Source organism: Mesocricetus auratus, unplaced genomic scaffold (genome assembly GCF_017639785.1).
Source record: "Mesocricetus auratus isolate SY011 unplaced genomic scaffold, BCM_Maur_2.0 Super-Scaffold_100026, whole genome shotgun sequence".
In the NCBI taxonomy this organism is placed as follows: domain Eukaryota; kingdom Metazoa; phylum Chordata; class Mammalia; order Rodentia; family Cricetidae; genus Mesocricetus; species Mesocricetus auratus.
Genome location: NW_024429207.1, coordinates 27385921 through 27401415, shown reverse-complemented (window position 1 = coordinate 27401415; position 15495 = coordinate 27385921). Strand labels below are relative to the sequence as shown.

General features: G+C 43.2%; 1 protein-coding gene across 3 annotated transcripts in view; it reads left to right on the top strand.

The window, feature by feature from the left end:
- Window positions 1-15495, top strand: part of Zmat4 (zinc finger matrin-type 4) — a 389120-nt gene that overhangs the window by 131412 nt on the left and 242213 nt on the right. For all 3 annotated transcript variants that reach the window (XM_040731818.1, XM_040731820.1, XM_040731819.1), the window contains one exon: window positions 15367-15456. In XM_040731818.1, coding sequence (XP_040587752.1) covers window positions 15367-15456 — 90 coding nt within the window. The remainder of the gene's footprint in view (window positions 1-15366; window positions 15457-15495) is intronic.

The following is a 15495-nucleotide window of genomic DNA, read 5'->3' as shown; positions in this document are numbered from 1 at the left end:
ATTAGGAAGATTGAGAACCACTGAATTAGACAATATAAATCTCTTACTATGTTTTTCCTAGACTTACAACACATATATGAACACATACACATGTGTACAGGTATTTTTGTTTATGAATGTGATATTCTTCACGTTCTGGTTTAAAACTGACATTTTCTTAGTATTGCTATTTATACATTTTTCATGTTATTGATCAGTGTTCTGTCTAATGGCTGGCTTGTCATCTATCGTACATAGTTTTATAATATTTACCTTTGCTTTAGAGCATTTGACTAATTTTTCAATAGTTACTTTCACAGATCAGGTGCTGTATGTGTCTTTAATTGATCCTTGAAATAAATTCATAGAAGCAAGATTGTTAGCTGCATTAAGCCTTGCCTTTTTGAGCCGGGCGGTGGTGGCACATGCCTTTAACCCCAGCCCTCAGGAGGCAGAGGCAGGCGGATCTCTGTGAGTTTGAGGCCAGGCTGGACCTACAGCCTCCAAAACAATACAGAGAAACCCTGTCTCGTAAAACCAAAAAAAAAAAAAAAAAAAGCCTTGCCTTTTTGATATGTATTGTCAAACTTCCACAGCAAGATTCTGCGGCTTTGCCTACCTCAGAGCTGAGCATAGTTAAAATTTTACTGCCAAAATGGATTATGCGTAGTTGAGGAATCTGCACCATTTTGATGGTGGAAAAATAAACCCGATTTTAATTTAAAAATTGTCAGGTTGCATTTGGATGAACTTCTCAAGTGTCTTTGGTTATTCTTGTTTCTAAAATTTTATTTATTTCTTTTGTCTAGTTCAATATTGCCTTTTCCATATAAATTAGTAGTGTCCTGTGTTCTGTCAAAGGCCTGTCATAAAATACTGCTGTGTGCTGGCTGGGTTTTATGACCACTTGACACAAGCTAGACTCATTTTGGAAGAGGAAACCTCAATTCAAAATATGCCCCACCAGATTGGCCTGTGGCAAAGCATGTAGGGCATTTTTTTGGTTGATTGACATGGGAAGGTCCAGTTCACTATGGGCAGTGTCGTAGGGGCCATAGGTAAACAGGCTGAAGAAGCCAGGGAGAGCAAGCAAGAAGCAGCAGTCCTCTCTGGCCGCTGCATCAGCTCCAGACTCCTGCTTCTTGTTTGCTGCTTGGGTTCCTGCCCTGACTTCCCTGGGTGATGAACGACAAGTTGTGAAATGAAACAAACCCTTTCCTCACCAGACCGTCTGGGTCATGGTGTTCACTGCAGCAGTAGAAACCCTGACTGAGGCCACTGCTTTGTGCAGTGCTTCTTGAGGGCCCCTTTCTCACCCATGTCACTGTGTGTTCATGGCTCCTGTTCCTCTTGCTTTACCGACTAAAATTTTCCCAGCTCAAGGTTGGACCTGTCCAGCTTCTCCTTAGAGTTGAGAGCTTTTGTTTGTATTTTGTGTCAGTACAGCCATAACAGATGTGTTCTGGTCTCGTAGGTCTGAGGGCCCCAGCTTCAATCCTCCCCCTTCTCCTCACCTCTGCTTTTCAGAGAGGAGCTCACTTCATTCTAGCACGCCTTGCGCTGTCTCTGCAGCTTCAGATGCGCGATCCTCTTGCTGCTTCCCAAGTGCTGAATTCCCCACGTGAGGTCCCGCCTAGCCCCCCTTTCACTTCTTTATCCAATTTCTCTTCAACACAATTTGCTTTATCTTAACTTCCGCAAAGATCTGCAGTGCAACTGCGCTCTTGAATGCTATAAAAGACCTTCAAATTATGTGATGGCATTTTTAATTCCCTTCCTTTATTAACTCAGACGGTATCATCTCAATCAGTTGTCTGGTGTCATTTTTCAGTTTTTGTACCCTCAGTTCATTTCTTTCCTCCTGTTGTTAAATGACACAGCATGCATGCCACTGACAACTTACTTCTATTTGTCCTTGTACATCCATTGAAAACAATTGTTTGATCTCTCATCTGAAGATCTGTTGAAAGCTGTTCTTGGGCTGTGGGTGGAAATCAAGCGATTGACTGCTTTGCATGGGCAAACCCCTGATTTCTGTCACTAGCACAACCGATGTTTCCTTTACATCACATAGTGTTTGACTGTGTGTCGCTCACCTCTGGCAGGGCAGAGGATGGAGAGATCTACCACACCCTTCTGTGTGTGCATTGGCTGGGCTACTGGGATCCTTTCAGGATCATCCAGTCCAATTCCAGTTCTAGGAGTGGCTGCAAAACCCTGTTGGTAGACCACAGCCTGTGAAGGAGGCCTGAAACCTGAACTTGGGTATATCTGGCCTTTTCTGTGATAGTAAAACCTTCCTCCAGCGTTTTCTCTTCCTACCTTTCTCTATGGTCCAAAATGCACACTCCCTCAGTACGTGAAAGTTCTGGACCCAGCTTACTTCTGTGGTATGTTGGTGGGAGTTTCAGTCCTGCCATGTCCCTCAGCCCTTCAGTCCCAAATAAAACAGAGACTAATGTTAATTATAAACTATTTGGCAGATGGCTCAGACTTCTCATTAGTTACTCTCTTAATTATTTTTTTTTTTATATTAATATTTTTTTTATTTTCCATTTTAAATTTAGATAAGAAACAAGGTTGCTTCACAAGTCAGTACGAGGTCCCTCTCCCTTTCCCTCCCCTCCTCCTGTGCCCTCCCCCCATCCCCCCCCCCCGTTATCCCCTCATTCCCCCAGGGAGGGTGAGGCCCTCCATGGGGGTGTCCATAGTCTGTCATTTCATATAGGGCAGGGCCTAGACCCTTCCCCAAGAGTTCAGGGTGAGAGTGCACCTCACATTGTTCTATGGGAGTCCAGAGACCGTGTGTATACTTGGGATGGGTACTGATCTGCTGTCCAAGGCTCAATAGATTACCTAGGCCTCCTCACTGACACCCAGATTCAGGGGGTCTTGATCAGTCCCATGCTGGATTCCCAGGCTGATGCCTGGGATTCAAGAGTTAACCTTTGTCTGGTCAGCTGTTTCTGGGGGTTCAACCAGCCCAGTCTTAATCCCTTTGATCATCAGTCCTCCCTCTCTGATACTGGCTTTCTTGAGTTCAGCTCAGTACTTAACCAGCCAGTAAATGAAGTTTCTGTTTCCCAGACTCTCTGGCAATAGGATTGTAGGCTGGCACTCCCCAGATCTATGTCTAAAATCCATATATGAGAGAGTACATGCCATGTTTCTCTTTTTGTGACTGGGTTACCTCACTCAGGATGGTTTCTTCTAGTGTCATCCATTTGCCTGCGAATCTCATGATTCCATTATTTTTTTCTGCTGAATAGTACTCCATTGTGTAGATGTACCACATTTTCTCTATCCATTCTTCGGGTGAGGGACATCTAGGTTGCTTCCAAGTTCTGGCTATTACAAATAAAGCTGCTATGAACATAGTGGAACAGACATCTTTGTTATATGAATGGGCATCTTTTGGATATATGCCTAAGAGTGCAGTTGCTGGGTCTTGTGGTAGGTTTATTCCCATTTTTCTGAGGAATCTCCATACTGCTTTCCAAAGTGGCTGAACCAGTTGGCACTCCCACCAGCAATGGAGGAGTGTCCCCCTTTCACCACATCCTCTCCAGCATAAATTGTCATTGGTGTTTTTGATTTTAGCCATTCTGACAGGAGTGAGATGGTATCTCAGAGTTGCTTTGATTTGCATTTCCCGGATGGCTAAGGATGTTGAGCACTTTCTCAAGTGCCTCTCAGCCATTTTAGACTCCTCTATTGAAAACTCTCTATTTAGTTCTGCAGCCCACTTCTTAATTGGGTCCTTTGCTGTTTTGGAGACTTGCTTCTTGAGTTCTTTGTAAATTTTGGAGATCAACCCTCTGTCAGATGTGGGATTAGTGAATATTTTTTCCCATTCTGTGGGCTGCCTTTTTGTCTTGCTGACTGTGTCCTTTGCCTTACAGAAGCTTCTCAGTTTCAGTAGGTCCCATTTATTAATTGTTGATCTCACTGTCTGTGCTACTGGTGTTATGTTCAGGAAGCTGTCTCCTGTACCAATTCTTTCAAGGGTACCACCCACTTTCTCTTCTAAGAGGTTCAGTGTGGCTGGATTTATGTTGAGGTCTTTGATCCATTTGGACTTAAGTTTTGTGCATGGCGATAAACATGGATCGATCCGCATTTTTCTACATGCCAGTCTCCAATTATGCCAGCACCATTTGTTGAAGATGCTTTCTTTATTCCATTGTATATTTTTAGCTTCTTTGTCGAAGATCAGATGTTCGTACGTGTGTGGGTTAATACCCGGATTTTCAATTCGATTCCATTGGTCTGCCTGTCTATTTTTGTGCCAATACCAAGCTGTTTTCAGGACTATAGCTCTATAATAGAGCTTGAGGTCAGGGATAGTGATGCCTCCGGACGTTGCCTTGTTGAACAGGGTTGTTTTGGCTATCCTGGGTCTTTTGTTTTTCCATACAAAATTGATTATTGTTCTTTCAAGGTCTGTGAAGAATTGTGCTGGGATTTTAATGGGGATAGCATTGAATCTGTAGATTGCTTTTGGCAGGATTGCCATTTTTACTACATTGATCCTACCTATCCAAGAGCATGGGAGATCTTTCCATTTTCTGAGGGCTTCTTTAATTTCTTTCTTTAAAGATTCAAAGTTCTTACGATACAGGTCTTTCACTTGTTTGGTTAGCGTTACCCCAAGGTATTTTATGTTGTTTGTGGCAATTGTAAAGGGTGATGTTTCTCTGATTTCTCTTTCAGCCCTTTTATCATCTGTATATAGTAGGGCTACTGACTTTCTTGAGTTGATCTTGTAACCTGCCACTTTGCTGCAGGTGTTAATCAGCTGTAAGAGTTCCCTGGTAGAGTTCTTTGGGTCACTGATATAAACTATCATATCGTCTGCAAACAATGAAAGTTTGACTTCTTCCTTCCCAATTTGTATCCCCTTGATCCCCCTTTGTTGTCGTATGGCTATAGCTAGAACTTCAAGTACCATGTTGAAAAGGTATGGAGAGAGTGGACAGCCTTGTTTTGTTCCTGATTTTAGAGGAATTGCGTTGAGTTTCTGTCCATTTAGTTTGATGTTGGCTGTTGGTTTACTGTATATGGCTTTTATTATGTTTAAGTATGTCCCTGTTATCCCAGATCTCTCCAAGACCTTTATCATGAAGGGATGTTGGATTTTGTCAAAGGCTTTTTCAGCATCTAGTGAGATGATCATGTGATTTTTGTTTTTCAGCTTGTTTATATGGTGGATTACGTTGATGGATTTTCGTATGTTGAACCATCCCTGCATCCCTGGGATGAAACCTACTTGATCGTGGTGAATGATTGTTTTGATGTGTTCTTGGATCCGATTTGCCAGTATTTTATTGAGTATTTTTGCATCAATGTTCATGAGGGATATTGGTCTGAAGTTCTCTTTCTTGGTTGTATCTTTGTGTGGCTTGGGGATCAAGGTTATTGAAGCCTCATAGAAAGAGTTTGGCAAAGACCCTTCTGCTTCTATTGTGTGGAACACTTTGAGAAGAATTGGTATAAGCTGTTCTTTGAATTTGTGGTAGAATTCTGCACTGAGGCCATCTGGACCTGGACTTTTTTTGGTTGGGAGACTTTTGATGACAGCTTCTATTTCCATAGGGGTTATAGGTCTATTTAAATTGCTTATCTGTTCTTGATTTAGTTTTGGCAAATGATAGCTGTCCAGGAAGTCATCCATTTCCTTTAAATTTTCGAATTTTGTGGAGTACAGGTTTTCAAAGTATGACCTAATGATTCTCTGGATTTCCTCAGAGTCTGTTGTTATGTCCCCCTTTTCATTTCTGATTTTGTTAATTTGCGTGTTCACTCTCTGCTGTTTGGTAAGTTTGGACAAAGGTTTGTCTATCTTGTTGATTTTCTCAAAGAACCAACTCTTCGTTGCATTGATTCTTTGTATTGTTTTCCTGGTTTCTACTTTGTTGATTTCAGCCCTCAATTTGATTATTTCCTGGCGTCTACTCCTCCTGGGGGAGTTTGCTTCTTTGTGTTCTAGAGCTTTTAGCTGTGATGTTAATTCTCTGGTATAACTGTTTTCCTGTTTCTTCATGTGAGCACTTAGTGCTATGAACTTCCCCGTAGCACTGCTTTCAAAGTGTCCCATAGGTTTGGGTATGTTGTGTCTTCATTCTCATTGAGTTCGATGAAGTCTTTAATTTCTTTTTTATTTCCTCTTTGACCCAGGGATGGTGCAGTTGAGCATTATTCAATTTCCATGAGTTTGTAGGTTTTCTGCACTTTGTGTTGTTGTTGAATTCTAATTTTAAGGCATGGTGGTCTGATAAGATGCATGGAGTTATTCCAATTTTTTTGTAGCTGCTGAGGTTTGATATGTTGCCAAGTATGTGGTCGATTTTTGAGAAGGTTCCATGTGGTGGTGAGAAGAAGGTATATTCTTTTTTATGTGGATGAAATGTTCTATAGATATCTGTTAATCCCAGTTGGGTCATTACTTCTATTAGACCCTTTGCTTCTTTGTTGAGTTCCTGTCTGGTATTCTTGTCTAGTGGTGAGAGTGGTGTGTTGAAATCTCCCACTATAACTGTGTGGGGCTTTAGATGAGATTTAAGTTCTAATAATGTTTCTTTAACGAATGTGGATGCCTTTGTATTGGGGGCATAGATGTTCAGGATAGACACTTCGTCTTGGTGGGTTTCACCTGTGATGAGTATGTAATGACCTCCTTCATCTCTTTTGATTGATTTTATTTTAAAGTCTAGTTTGTTAGATATTAGGATTGCTACCCCTGCTTGTTTCTTGGGTCCATTTGATTGAAAAATTTTTCCCAACCTTTAACTCTCAAGTAATGTCTGTCTTTGAGGGTGAGGTGTGTTTCTTGTATGCAGCAGAAGGAAGGGTTCTGTCTTCGAATCCATTCTGCTAGTCTGTGTCTTTTTATGGGTGAGTTAAGGCCATTAATATTGAGGGATATTAATGACCATTGATTGCTCATCCTTCTTCGATTTGCGATGGTTGTTGTTGGTGGAATTATGGGTGGAATTTCGCCCCTTTGTTCTTTTGGCTGTTGGTAGAGAGGGATTCTCTAATGCTTATGTTTTTCTGGTTGTAGTTAGCTTCCTTGGGTTGGAGTTTTCCTTCCAAAATTTTCTGTAGGGCTGGGTTAGTGGACACATATTGGTTGAATCTAGTTTTGTCATGGAATATCTTGTTTTCTCCGTCTATAGTGATTGAGAGCTTTGCCGGGTATAGTAGTCTGGGCTGGCATCCATGGTCTCTTAGTGTAGGTAGAATATCTATCCAGGACCTTCTGGCTTTCAGAGTTTCCATGGAGAAATCAGGTGTAATTCTGATAGGTCTGCCTTTATATGTTACTTGACCTTTTTCCTTAGCTGCTCTTAATATTCTTTCTTTATTCTGTATGTTTGGGGTCTTGATTATTATGTGGCGAGGGGATTTTTTTTTGTGGTCCACTCTATTTGGTGTTCTGTAGGCTTCTTGTACCTTCATTGGCATGTCTTTCTTAAGGTTGGGAAAGTTTTCTTCTATGATTTTGTTGAATATGCCTTCTGCCCCTTTGAGGTGGATTTCTTCTCCTTCTTCTATACCTATTATTCTTAGGTTTGGTCTTTTCATGGTGTCCCATAATTCCTGGATGTTTTGTGTTAAGGATTTGTTGGATTTAAGGTTTTCTTTGGTTGATAAATCCATTTCTCCTAATGTATCTTCAACACTTGAGATTCTCTCTTCCATCTCTTCTATTCTGTTGGTAATGCTTGTATTGGTAGTGCCTGACTGTTTGTCCAGCTTTTCTATTTTCTGCCTTTCTTCAGATTGTGTTTTTTTAGTGTCTCTATTTCAGTTTTCAACCCTTGCAGCATTTGCATTGCTTCTTGCAATTTTCTGTTTATCTGTTCGTCCGTTTGTTGCCTTTTATGAATTTTTTGGTTTGTTCTTTCTTCCATTTCTTGCATTTTTTGGTTTGCTTTTTGTTCCATTTCTTGGATTTTGTGCTTTGTTTCTTCTTCCCTTTCCTGCCTTTTTTGGTTTGTTTCTTCCTCCATTTTTTTTATTTTTTGCTTTGTTTTTTCTACCATTTCTTGCATTTTTTGCTTTGTTGCTTCTTCCATTTCCTGCCTTATTTGGTATGTTTCTTCTTCTAATTCTTGCATTTTTTGCTTTGCTTTTTCTTCCATTTCTTGCATTTTTTGCTTCATTTCTTCTTCCATTTCGTGCCGTTTTTGGTTTGTTTTTTCTTCCAATTCTTGCATTTTTTGGTTTGTTTTTTCTTCCATTTCTTGCATTTTTTGGTTTGTTTTTTCTTCCATTTCTTTGAGGGATTTTCCAATATCCTCTTTTAGGGCCTCTATCATTTTCATGAAAGTGCTTTTAAGATCGTTCTCTTCTGCTTCCTTCGCGTTTGAATATTGGGGTCTTGCTGGTGTGGAGTCTCTAGAATCTGGCGGTGTCATATTTGTTTTTCTGTTGCTGACTGTGTTTTTGTATTGTCTCTTTCCCATCTCTTCTTTTAGTGGGTGCAGAAAGAGACCCTTCCTGGTCTGGGGACCAGAGTTCCCTTTTGGTGGGTGCTAGTAGGTCCAGTAATCTGGTGGTTCTTCTATGCCTTGTCCAAATGCTGGTCCGTGGGTAGAGAAGAAGAACAGGAATCTGGGGCGCTTAGCCTCCTACCTGGTCCCCTGGACCCTATGCTGGGTCCTGTTGTACCTGATCCAGAACAGCTACTCCCCTGGTCTCCCTGGTTCCTGTAGTTTCCTGGTCTCTTTGGTGGGAGAGAAGATCTGGAGTCTGGGGTGCTTGGCTCCCGCCGGGATTGGGAGCTCTGTGCAGTTCCCAGGCGATCTGCAGGCTCTGGAACTCAGGCTGGGAAGCTGGCCTGTTTACCTGATGATGCCAGAGGGACAGCTACTTCCCTGTACTCCCAGCCTCCTCTCCTTTCCTGGAATCGTTGGTGGGAGAGAAGATCTGGAGTCTGGGGTGCTTTGCTCCCGCCGGTATTGGGAGCTCTGTGCAGTTCCCAGGCAATCTGCAGGCTCTGGAACACAGGCCGGGAAGCTGGCCTGTTTACCTGATGCTCCCTCCGGGATTGGGAGCTCTGTGCAGTTCCCAGGCGATCTGCAGGCTCTGGAACACAGGCCGGGAAGCTGGCCTGTTTACCTGATGCTCCCGCCGGGATTGGGAGCTCTGTGCAGTTCCCAGGCGATCTGCAGGCTCTGGAACTCAGGCCGGGAAGCTGGCCTGTTTACCTGATGATGCCAGAGGGACAGCTACTTCCCTGTACTCCCAGCCTCCTCTCCTTTCCTGGAATCGTTGGTGGGAGAGAAGATCTGGAGTCTGGGGTGCTTTGCTCCCGCCGGGATTGGGAGCTCTGTGCAGTTCCCAGGTGATCTGCAGGCTCTGGAACACAGGCCGGGAAGCTGGCCTGTTTACCTGATGCTCCCGCCGGGATTGGGAGCTCTGTGCAGTTCCCAGGTGATCTGCAGGCTCTGGAACACAGGCCGGGAAGCTGGCCTGTTTACCTGATGCTCCTGCCGGGATTGGGAGCTCTGTGCAGTTCCCAGGCGATCTGCAGGCTCTGGAACACAGGCCGGGAAGCTGGCCTGTTTACCTGATGCTCCCGCCGGGATTGGGAGCTCTGTGCAGTTCCCAGGCGATCTGCAGGCTCTGGAACACAGGCCGGGAAGCTGGCCTGTTTACCTGATGATGCCAGAGGGACAGCACTACTCTCTTAATTATTAACCCATTTCTATTAATCTGTGTATATCTACATGGTCTTGGCTTACTGGTAATGTCTGGACTTCTTGCTCCCTCTGCAGCTACATGGCGTCTCTCTCTGGTGCCCCACTCTCTGTGTTCTCTTCCCAGCCTTCTCCTAGTCTGGTAGCCCCACCTACACTTCCTGCTTAGCTATGTATTGCCTGTCCATTGGCCAAAACAGCTTTATTCATCAGCCAACAAGAGAAACATATATTCACAGCATACAGAAGGACACTCGCAACAGTGGTAAGAACAGAAGATGTAGAAGTCTAGAAGGAGGCTGTTCTCTAAGCAACCTGTAACTCTTATGGTTTTCCTGCCTTTAGCCTTGACTCCTGGGATGGGGGTGTGACTTGCCAGTGCTCATGCCCAGGGTCCTCTCTCATGAACCCTTAAGTGAAGACCTACCAGGACAGCTTTCCTTCCATGCTTTGATGGGAATCCCTATCTCCCACTGGACAATTCTCTAAGTCCCAGTGAGTTAGACTCATGGTGTTTGTTGTCTTAAAATACCTCAGAGATGGTGGCCAGTGAAAAATCTCAGTTCTATAATTATCAGTCTGTTCTGGGCTCTCTCCTTTCCTTGCTGTTTGCTCTTGGCTTTCTTTAGCTGGTTTCTGGAGGAGGTATAGTTAGACGTCTATGATGAAACAAGATGGTAAAAGACCTATCTAGGAAATCAAGAACGAATCATGATGATTATTTAAGATCACACCTCTCCTGCCAGCCTCACAACTGAGATCTGAGGATGAAATGAGATGATGAATGTGAAAATTCCATGAAGACTGTTTGAAGAGTTATGCAAATACAAACTTGCTTTGTTGTTTCCATGTTGAGTTTAAGGAGAAGCCAGTACCCTCATTGGAAGCAAACTCAAGTTAGACTTTTTTAAAAAAGGAATGTGCAATCGTGGAAAATGGCTATTTCGGTGAAGCACACATCAGTTCAGCTCCCATGCTCCCCCCTTCGCAGAAACCTGAAATAGAGGTTTTGCAATTCTCCTCATTCCCCCAAAGTACTTCCTGGAGTGTCAAGGGATTCTTCCAGCAGAAGAAGCCTTTCTTCAGACAGCTCTGACCTAGCGAAGTACCCAGGGCAGGGCAAATGCTTTGGTGAGAGTGCAGGAGTTGGGATTTCCCCAGGCCATCCAGAAAGTCTGTGGCTTCAGTGAAGAAAGAAAAGGCTTTTCTTTAGAATGCAAATGCAAAGGCAAGAGAGACCAAGGATGACTGTCACCACCAGAGCAGCCTGTTAGTTCCTGCTCCACCTTTCCTTCCTTCAAGTAATTGTCCTTTCTTTCTCCTGAAACTCCACTAGCTTCATCAAAACCCCAGGGTATTGTTTTGCTCTGGAAGTTACTGTCCCTTGGTAGTTACTCCCTCCACCCCCATTTTAGCCTTTTATTGATTCTTTGTGGATTTCACATCATGCATCCTAATTCTAGGTTCCATTTACTTCTGTGTCCCCTTGCTTCCTCCTCCTGCCCTTGCAACCTCACCAACAAAACAACCACACACACACACACACACACACTCTCTCTCTCTCTCAAAAATCTCAGCATGGAAGCTGTAGTGTGGCCCAGTGAGTCACACAGTATACTCTTTAGTCCATACATCTTGTAAGTGTTCATTTTAGTGAATCTACATTGGCTGAGGCAGTACTGGGGAGTTCGCCTGGGTGGTGACGATGATGGAAAGTTGGCGGGCTGACAACCCAGCTACCACCCAGACCCAGAAACAGGAATATAAGTTAACCCAACATCAACCTCATGTATGTGAAGGATCTGGGCCTGCAGATCCAAAGCTGTAGGATCTCTGTGACACAAGGAAACAATAGGATACCAAGGAGTCCCAGTGAGGGCCCATTATTGATAGTGTAGCAGAAACCAGAGGCCTCGAACCAGACCAATGCCTTATTACAATGAACACTTAGTCTGTCCTTTTATACTTTTGAAAGACAGTACCCATTGTCAGCAATGACAAATCTTGATGATATAGTATAGTAAGACTGTGTTGTCATTGTCAAGTCTGTTTGTACCAAAGGGGACAGTTCTGGTGATGTGGAAACATTGACCACCCTCCTCAGTGCCTGTCAATACACAGAAGCTGAAAATTCACCACACAGTGGACAGCACACATGTTTACTATTGCATCATATGTACCAAAATAAAGTTTAAAATGTGGAGTGTTTTTGCTCTTGGGTTAAGAAGGTTCGTGTAATATTAAGTATCCCAGTGAAAAAAATGTGTATTTGGAAAATTGGTAAGGGCCAATTGTATCAGTCTACACTTGGAACACTTCAGATGAGTGGTGACTTTTACTAGATGTAATCATTTGGATAAAAAGTAAACTTAATGCAGAATTACCAGGGCATGAGTACATATTACAGGCAAGTTTGTTAAGGAGATAAAAATATCAAACTGTACTCCATTTTACCTAACAAATCCTTTTCTTGCTCACCCCTTCCTGATGCACTCATTGCCATTGCATAATATATCTTGGTGTTTGGCATTTTTATTCCATATTCCTTATATAGCAAATGAGTTTCCCACTTTTCCATTTGGCATAAGGTTATTCCACTCTGGCTTTAACCAGGCTTCTTCTGCTGACTGAGCTGCCCTCTCTCATGTTAGTGTTCAAAGTAGGCAATGCTAAAGTGAACATCTTTGCTGCAGTTAATTTTAACTTTCTGTGGGAAGTTTGTTTGTTAGAATAAATGGGGTGGTATTCCTGTGCCAAATTTCAAGGAATTTCTGGAAGGTGTAGGTTAGAGAAGTCAGGTGGAGACACAGAATTAAGTACCTCAGAATCTCCTGATGAGAATGTGGTGAGAGTCAGGACTCATGGGGATGTCTGTTAGAGCTTGCTGAAGTCTCAGGGACTAACTTCAGGGATGCTTTCTCATGGTCAGTCCAAATGTCAGTATTCTCACTGGAAATGGACCCCTTTTACTTAGAGGACTGGCTGCCACTTTCCTTCAGGGTTAGCTGTGGGTAGAAATGTAGGCTATGACTCTGGAATTTGGAGAAAATGATGGGGAGGAACCAAGAAGGCAAAACAGGGAGGTGTGGGTCACTCATGACAGAGGAACCAAGGTATCTTCATTTCTACCCTGGAGCCTGTAATGCTTTTCAAGTATTTAGCCATAGCCTCAGGAAAAACCATGGCTGCTCTGTGCAAATAGGACCTTGGAAACCTGAGGGGCTTTTCAGGTGTGCAGACATCAAAATTGCTGAAAAGCCTCAGATTTCCAACTCTCCCTTCACTAGCGGATTCAGAGAAAGGTCTGTCATTTATTTGCCTTTTCCATTTCAGCTAATGGGTTTCCATGAGTTTTGTCAAACTGCAATTAAATAACTTGGTGAACGTTGCCTTTGACGGAGAGTCTTTTCAAGAGAAACAGCATATTTCAGGAAAGGCAGAAAAGGGGCTACAAGGCAGGCCACATTGTGAGAGTTCGACTTTGTCATCACCCCGTCCTCTGGGTATATTGGTAATCTAGGGACTGCCGAGTTGGAAATCTGTTTCAGTCCATGTAAATGTGAACAGTTACTGCTTTGTTTACCCATTCTTGTGTGCATCTGCTTTGCCGTCCGCCCAGGCTCTACGTCCTGAAGACCTTTAAGTTGTTGCTTTTCATTCTCCTGCCTGTCACTGTACTATGAATAATACCAGTATCTATCTCCACCCCCCATGGTAAAAAATGTATGTAGGTTTTAGTAACCAGCATTCCACATACATACATACAACATTAATTTGTACCATGTCATTCGTTGTGCAATGCTGTTGGGTCACGACATGTCCTTACAGGTGTCTAGCTCTCCATCCTATCATTTTTCCAGACTCCCCAATCAAGAAAACACTCCAGCCAACCTTAATTAGAGCTTGCTCTGGAACCTAGAGATGACCATGGTGTGTTCCCACGCACACTGTGGTATGTATACATTTGTAAAATGTATACATTCTCATGCTCCATTACTGCTTTTAAACCCACTCGAAGGCCTTGAGAAGCGTCCAGGGACTGTTTGGTAGTGTTGTATTCTTGTTCTAGGCAGAATAATGGGATTAAAAAGTGATAAATGAGGAAGGCAGGGAGAAAGGATTTATAGTGCATGTTGCAAACAAAATGCAACTCACTGTGTTTTCTCTGAAAATCCCTTTGCCTTGGTGACTAATCCATAAAAGTAAGCCATCATCTGGGAGGCTGGCTGGCACTCAGCTGTGAATGAAGACAGAGGGGAGCAGAAAGAAGTCTACAGAAGGAGGTAATCTCCAAGCAAAGGGAAGGGGAAAGGGGGTCAGAATGAGAATACAGGAGGTCAGGATCTGGTGTAGTCAATGGGAAGAAGATTGGGTTGTGGAGATCACCGTGTTTCATGGGGCATCAGTTCTCACAGTAGTCACAATAGCATTGTGTTCATGTTGCGTGTGGAGAAACATCCCACTCATTTAGACTAAGGGTATATACTCCAGTTGATGACTGCTCTGACGTCATGCAGCAAGCGGATGGTAGAGCTGGAGCCAGGACTCTGAGCTTCAGGAATGCTGTCTCATGACATTTGCTTCTTTCCTATTTCAGGGAGAATAGGAAAGTTAGAATTCCTATATTCATCCAAGTGATAGAGGTCAGGCCTGGGCCATTTGATCACAGGACTAGGAGAAATAGAGCCAAGATGGAATGAATTTGTCCTTGCTGGCCTTGGACCAGTCAATGGCCCACAGATCTTCCCCATTTACGTGAACATGTTTGCTTGTAGGACACTTGAGCTCTGACTAGCTGCCAGGCTTCTGTAAATGCCACACACCTGGGGGTCTCCATGGCCCAAATCTAGGTTCAGGGGAGATGAGGGAGCAAACATCCTACAGCTCTTTTTATCACATAATTTCCTCTACTTACCTGTCTTTTGACATCAATTAAATACTGCTATAAAGTAAATTGATTCATAACTCTTGGTTACTACTTTTTATTTATCCTGAAATGATACTAGCTTGGTGGTGGGGAATATTATTTTAAGGTGTGTTATTTTTGCTTATGCTGCATTGTTTAACTCTGTGAAGCTGTGCTACTTTGCCTGTCTAGAACACCCGATGGCCTAATAAAGAGCTGATTGGCCAACAGCAAAGCAGGAAAGATGAATAGGTGGGGTTGGTTGGCAGGCCGACAGGGAGAATGTGAGGAGAAATCTGGGATCTAAGATCTGGGAACCAAGAGGAAGAAGGAGGACTTCAGGGGCCAGCCACCCAACCACACAGCCAGACATGGAGCAGAAGGAGAGAAAGGTGCACAGGAATAGAGAAGGATAAAAGCCCCAAGGCCAAAGATAGATAAGGTAATTTAAGTTAAGAAAATCTGACTAGAAACAAGCTAAGGGCAGGCATTCATAACTGAGAATAAACCTCTGTGTATGATTTATTTGGGAGCTGGGTATAACTTCCCCAAAATCAAAAGAATAATGAACCCAAAGAGTAAAACATTGCACAGAAGCTTGGGAACTTAAATTAATTCATCTCCCTCAAGCTGAATCCCATGGAATCTGCAGGAACATAAGAAAGTATTTTCTACTGAAAATACCTTGCATTTGTGGTCACTATCTGTATTTCCAAGTACTCCTCACAAGCAGCTACTATTTTAACAGCATCTCCTTTTATTTTCCTTCCCCAGAGTCGAAAACATGCAAGCAAAGTCCGACTGTATTACATGCTTCACCCCAGGGATGGTGGGTGCCCTGCCAAGAGGCTCCGGGCAGAAAATGTGAGTATGTGGTACCACATGATGTCATGAGTAATTTGC